The 6,702-nt window shown below is 33.9% G+C and overlaps 1 protein-coding gene across 1 annotated transcript in view; it reads left to right on the forward strand.

Annotated features, from left to right (window-relative positions):
- Nucleotides 1-6,568: 6,568 nt before the first annotated feature.
- The window catches only part of LOC107060164 (receptor-like protein 12), a 1,592-nt gene continuing 1,458 nt past the window's right edge, over nt 6,569-6,702 (forward strand). Inside the window, exon 1 of the mRNA XM_015307739.1 lies at nt 6,569-6,595. Coding sequence (XP_015163225.1) covers nt 6,569-6,595 — 27 coding nt within the window. The remainder of the gene's footprint in view (nt 6,596-6,702) is intronic.

Consider the following 6,702-nt stretch of genomic DNA (forward strand, 5'->3'; position numbering starts at 1 on the left):
TGGTATGAAAAATGGTATGCAAGATAAATGGGTGGGCAGTGGGGTGAGTGGTGTTAGATGTAACTGGGAAATAAAAATTAATATTATTTACAAGAATTTTTTAAAGATTAATTAGAATATCTTTACGCGGATTTACTTGCGAATAAATTGGAAAAAATTTGGGATATTTTTGGTGTTTTTTGCAAGAAAAATCGCAAGTTATTTACCTGCGAAATTTAAATCCCTAAGTAAATTACTTGGGGATTTTGAAATTCACAGGAAATAATTACCTACGAAGGTTTTACCTTTGGATTCTTTTTGATAGGAAAATCCGTAGGAAACATATTTTCCTGCGAATTTTCATTAATAATTCCCAGAAAAATCTCAATGTAATTCACATTTTTCTTGTAGTGGTCTACGAAAACAGCCTCTCTACTACTTTGGTTATTCTCCCATCTCTTCATGTTTGAACTGTATCATATATATGGAGATTCCCTCATTAACTAAATATGAAAAGTCTTGGAAATTTCTCATAAAATGATCTTCACCAAGTTATTCAAAACATGCTAATTATGCAGAAAATTAAGACACATATCAAACAAAATTTTGAATAAAAAGCAAATAAAAGAAAAAGAAAAAAAATTTCCACACGGTATTATTGTTCATTTTTTTCCTCACTTGACTTAGTCAAGAAATAGTTTCTCTCATTGGAAATTTCTTAGAAGTTCTGCAGAAAATTTTCCACATAATGGGACCAATTTCGCATCATCTTGCGTAACACACCCTGCAGAGATAGTTAATGACTTTTTTTTCCCACATAATGGGACCAACTTCACATCATCTTGCCTAACACACACTGCAACGATAATTAATGACCTCGAAATGAACTCAACATCTAGAGAAAATTAGGATATAGAGAGAATTATTTTGTTAAGTCTTCTCCGTCCTCTAAAAAGTCTTGTGGAACACTACAAAATATGAGTAACAAGTTGTTAGAAGTGAGTAGTACTCATCTATGGACCACAAGTTGCGTAGTTGGTGATGTGAAAGTGGTACTATCTACCAACACTGACTTAAAGACTTGAGTTAACACTTGGGACAACTTTTTTTGCAACCACAAATTAGTTAGTACCCCATTTTATACATCATAGTCTCATGCATAGTCAAGTCAACAACGTTACTTTATAAAATAATGTTTAGTTAACTTTTTTCTTTATTTAATATGGAGGTCGTTGTAATAATTAAGAAATAAAATAGTGTTTAGATAATTATAGCATTCTTTCTTACATGACTACTTATTTTATTGATTTATTTATATATTAACGATCATCATGAACCCATATTATTATTTTTACCTTTTTTATTCCTATTACTATTTTTATTTATTCATTATTGAATATTCTAAAGCCTACCAAACGGTAAAACCTTTTGCATTATGCAAAATAAATTGTTGGGTGTTAAAAAAAGATCAAATTTGTTTTTTGGTGTATACTTTGAATTACAAGCACTGCAACAAACACTACAACAAAAATAACTTTTAGCGGCAATAAATATACACATTATTAAAGAGTGTTAAAGATTTTGCCGGTATTAGTTAAGTGTCATTAGATCCAATGTCGCTAAAGGCTTTAGGGGCATATGCAAAGAGTGTTAATTGCCGTTAAAAATACATATTTAGCGGCAATTAAACTAAATTAATTGCCGTTATATATAGATAATTTTTTATGTAGCGAAATCAATACTATTTTAATATTATTATATCAACTTATCAAATTCAGTGCAATTATTTCAATACCATTGTTTAATCTTCTTAATGTTTTGAGTAAGATTTGATTATTCTAACTTTATATTATATTTTTTCATTGAAATTTTTTGTTGTTTGTATTCTTACTTCATAAAGGTCTGCGCACATCCTACCTTCTTGAAACTTTACTCGTAGGATTACATTAATCAGTATGTTATAGGTATTCAATTTACATAGGACACTTAGAAAGTGGTATATATCTGTGTGGATAAAACTGATTGATTTGTAAGAAGAACATCCATCCTGTTATTTGGTGAAAACAAACAAACAAAAAATGGCCATGAGTCTGTTTTTCTTTTATTCATTTCTCTGTTTTGTGTTTTTAATACGTGAATGTTTTTCTTCATCCTTTGATCATCATCTTTGCTCTCCCACTGAAGCTTCTGCTTTGCTTCTGTTCAAACAATCCTTTCAAAATATGTCCGAAGAGTACTGTAGTTATTGGTGTGATGAAGATGTTTCCCAAAACAAAGTCTTGGAATGAGAGTAGGGATTGCTGCAGTTGGGATGGAGTCACTTGTGACTTATTAAACGGTCATGTTATCAGGTTAGACCTTAGTTGTAGTCGGCTTTTTGGCACTTTTCATCCCAATAGCAGCCTCTTCCAACTTCATCATCTCCAAACACTAAACCTTGCTTACAATGACTTCAACTATTCTTCAATCCCACATAACATTGGCTGATTGACGAATTTGAGGCATTTCAACCTTTCTAATTCTTACTTTGATGGAAAAATCCCAACAGAAATCTCATACCTTTCCAATTTGGTTTCACTTCATCTTTCTGATTGTTGACACCCAATTTTGACCCTCTACGATAGAAATTTAATTTTGAGCTTCTCTAATTTAAAAAGATTTAGAAGAATTAATTTTATAAAAATTAAAATAATTTGCGAGTTATCTTAAATAGTTTGTCATTTTTATAAATTTTAAATAATATATATGTTTTATATAATTATACATTAATTTGTACATTTTATGAATATTCGAAAATAGTCTAAAAATATTTTTTCTTTTAATTAAATATTGGTTAGTTAATTTTAGTTATATAATAGTTTATATTTTTAAATTATTTAGTTTATAATTAAATTAATTATTTTATTTCGTTAAGATTAAAGAGCTTGTAAGTTAATTATGTTAGTTTGTCTTATTTAAATTGCTAGCCGAACTTATCCCTACATCTCTAATCCCCGATTGGCTATGATTTAAATCATATGGCAAAGGCTTAAGTTAATTCCCACCAATCTAATTTTGGACTTGCATTTTGCATTTTTAGCAAACTTCCAGCAGCCCATTTTCCCCACTGTTCCAGCACAACTCCACCTATCTTCCAACCCATTCCAATCTTCCCAACAACAAATTAATTCCCAGCCCACTCCCCTCTTCCTTCACAAAATAGAACCCAGTAGGACATTCCAGCTCCAAATGTTCTTAGACAGAACAGTGAGCAAACGGAAAGCAACACAGTACAGCGTCAAATTCCAACAGCAATCTCACGGCATCCAACTCCAATTCTCTCCAACGTTCACAAGCCATCAGCAGCGGTGTTAATTTATACGGAGACAGACGGAAAGTAACGAGGAACAGAGAGGGTACACTGCGATTTTGTCTCCTTCCTCACGTCCCTCTCGATCCGTACATTAGCAGCAGCATACGTTTTCTCCCCTTTCCTCTTTCGAAATGGGGCGAAAAATTTGAGAAAAGTATGTCTTCCTTTATTGGTGAAAAAATTGGAAGTTTGAATTTTGGATGGGCCTTTCTTATCGATTTTTTCATCCATTTCCCCCCAACTTTGGAACCCTAATTTCCTTACTATATATGTTTGTTGTTGTTTACTGTTGGAAAGGGGGGCCCTTTTTTTAGTTAGAAAAATTCTGGCGAAGGCAGAGAAAAGGATAGGAAAGGTTAGAGAGATTTTTTTCAGTCGGATTTCTTTAGCAAAATACCTAGACAGCCTAAGCGGAGTAGTCGAAATACGTACTAAATACATTAAGAAAGCAAAGGAGAATTAAGTTTTCTTTGTTTTCATTTCGCTACCGGCTCCTTCAAAGCTCGGTTGGGATGAGATTTGCCCGAGTCCGCTGTTTCTTTGCTTGTGTCTCGCGTTAGTGTGAAAGTCGCTGCTCATCCGCTCGCCTCGCCCTTGTTCGCTGCCCGAAAAAGGTATTGTCTCTTTCTTTATGACACTCTCTTCGCCCTTTTTCCGGTTTCTAAGAAAATGATGTGTTCTGATGTCGGAAAAGTCCCATTACATGGCTGTTTGTTATTAGTTATTGTTGGTTTGTTAAATGTCCCGATGTGACCTATTTGTTCCTATATGAGTCCATTAATCAGTCGAGTCGAGGTTTGTAACTTTGCATTTAGCGTTGGTGTTTCTTTGCTATTCTTTTAAGTTCTGTTCGTGATCCCTTATCTCAACTTTAATGCTTGATGTGCTTGGGTTTGGGTTACTTTGTTTGTGCAATTTAAGTATTAGGTGTGTCGTGTTTAGCTTGGATACTGCTCGATGACTGTTATTCATGAAGGTTTAAATCATCAAATCAATCATATCCGGTCATTTTTTTTACTTCATTTTACAACTTTTGCTTCAAAGTAAAAAAAAAAAAAAAAAAAATCAACTTGCTCATTTCTTTAGTTTGTGAATTTTTTCTGGCAGAGGACTTTGATTGTTGTCAAGATATGACTGATTGTTTCATTGGCATGCTCCCTCTACATTTCAAACCATTTGCCGTGTACTAATTACTCGTTCATCATGAAATAATCCACTCCTATAATACCATCTGTAAACTTTTCTTATGGGTTTTATCTTTTGAGTATGCATGTGTCTTACATTTTTCAATATCTTGGTCTCCTTTCAATAGTTTATTGTCAATGTATTGTGTCATCATCAAGGAGTCATTTGTCTCTGCCTATTTATCTTGTTATTGTTGAAGTCTTAAGAATCCATTCATTGATTTTTGTCATTGTTGGATGTTCTGGGAATGAGCAGTAGCTCTCTTTGCTCTTGAAAGAGAAGAGTAAATTAGCTACTGTAACTTGGATGCCTCATTATTCCATTTTAATTGTTTTGCTTGCCTGAAGTATGTTTGGTGGTGTTCCCTTTGGTAGATGATTATTTTGTGATTGGTAAATTTGTGTTACCGTGTTAAGTTGTGGTTTTAAGATGACATTATTAAATACTAATCCTTATCTTTTCTTTGTTTTGTTGCATGGTACCGTCTGAGTCCTCTTGGACTCCCATTCTCCTCTTATTTGCATTTTGAGAGAGCCGTAAAGGCTCAAATCCTCCTTTATCGAGTCGGTCAGCCACTAAAATTGACGAACAGGCCCCAGAGTTGAAAAGACGTGCAAGAAATCAAGAGTTGAAAAGATTGGGCCGAAGGCCCACTCTTAATGATTTAAATTTGTATTTTTGTTATTGCCCAAGCCCTTGTCTTTTAATTATTAATACTCTATCAGAAGTTTAGGACAGGTGAAGAATGGGCCTAAGGCTCAAAGATAAAATATATTTCTTTTATGTTAGTTTAGGACATGTACAGGTGATTCAAATGGGTCCAAAACGAAAATGGGCCCAAATATTGGTCCAGGCGGACAGAAACCAGATCTGGGCCTAACTCTCTTTCTCTCTCCGTAAGACGCTTATTTTGATTCAATAACTTAACTAAACCAGTCATCTCTTATCAAGACTTAAAGGAATAATTTTGCAGGATAACTCACTTAGATAGTATCTAAATATTTCCTTTTTTCCCCTTTAAAATAAGTTTTAACTATAAAATAGTTTAATTTCGCAAATCAAGCTAAGTTAAAATTATTTAGCCAAGTAATTAATTGTCGGATAATCGCGCATTTCGGGTGCTTTCAAACCCTTCCCGAAATGCTAATAAGAACCCCGAACCCCCCTTAAGTATTTTCAATTGATTCCCTGCTTTAATCTATTGAAAATTAGTTTTTCTTGATTTTTCTTTAAAAATTAAGTGGCGACTCTTAAACCAGTCCCATTACATTTTCCTAATAAAACACTGATAGTAATGGATTACAACTTGATGAGAGAACATTTGAAGCAATGTTTCAGAACTTCACAAATCTGGAGATACTTTCTCTCTCTTATGTCAACATCTTATCTCCGATACCTGTGAATATTTCTTCTTCCTTAAGGTATGTGGATCTTGCACATACTAATCTGCGAGGTGTTCTCACAGAGAGCTTTTTCCTTATGCCAAACTTGGAAAGACTCCAATTGAGAGGGAATGATCTTGTCAAAGGAGTTTTTCCAAAGATCCACCGGAGCAACACTCTGTTAATGGAGTTGGATATTTCATCCACAAGCATCTCTGGTGAGCTGCCTGATTCAATTAGCGCCTTCAGTTCCTTGAATATATTGTACCTCGAAGGATGTCAATTCTCTGGTTCCATTCCCGATTCCATAGGCAACCTAACCAGAATTACGGAGTTGGCTTTGTCTTATAATCATTTGGGATAATACATATATTTGACCTTAAACTTGGCTTCAAATTTTAACTTTGACCTCCAACTTTCATAGTGCACAAACAAGCACTTTAACTATCCAATCTTTTAATAAATAAACACGTGATTTTTGGAGCCAAGAGCGTGAAATGCAAACGCTGCCACGTGTATTAGCGAGCCACTCAATGGCTGCCAACTAATTAAACACTTTACACGTCCATTTTAGAACTAAAAAAAAAAATAATTAATTAAGGGTAGAGTTGTCATTTCAGCATTTTTTTCATTGTTGTGTGCCTCAAAAATTACTTCTCACTCGCGCAAAATGCGTGCACATCACGCGTTTTGCCAGGTAAGACACGCGTGTTTATTTATTAAAAGGTTGGATAGTTAAAGTGTCTATTTGTGCACTTTGAAAGTTGGAGGTCAAAGTTAAAATTTGAAGCCAAGTTTAAGGTC

This window comes from Solanum tuberosum, unplaced genomic scaffold (genome assembly GCF_000226075.1).
Source record: "Solanum tuberosum cultivar DM 1-3 516 R44 unplaced genomic scaffold, SolTub_3.0 scf00063, whole genome shotgun sequence".
NCBI lineage: Eukaryota > Viridiplantae > Streptophyta > Magnoliopsida > Solanales > Solanaceae > Solanum > Solanum tuberosum.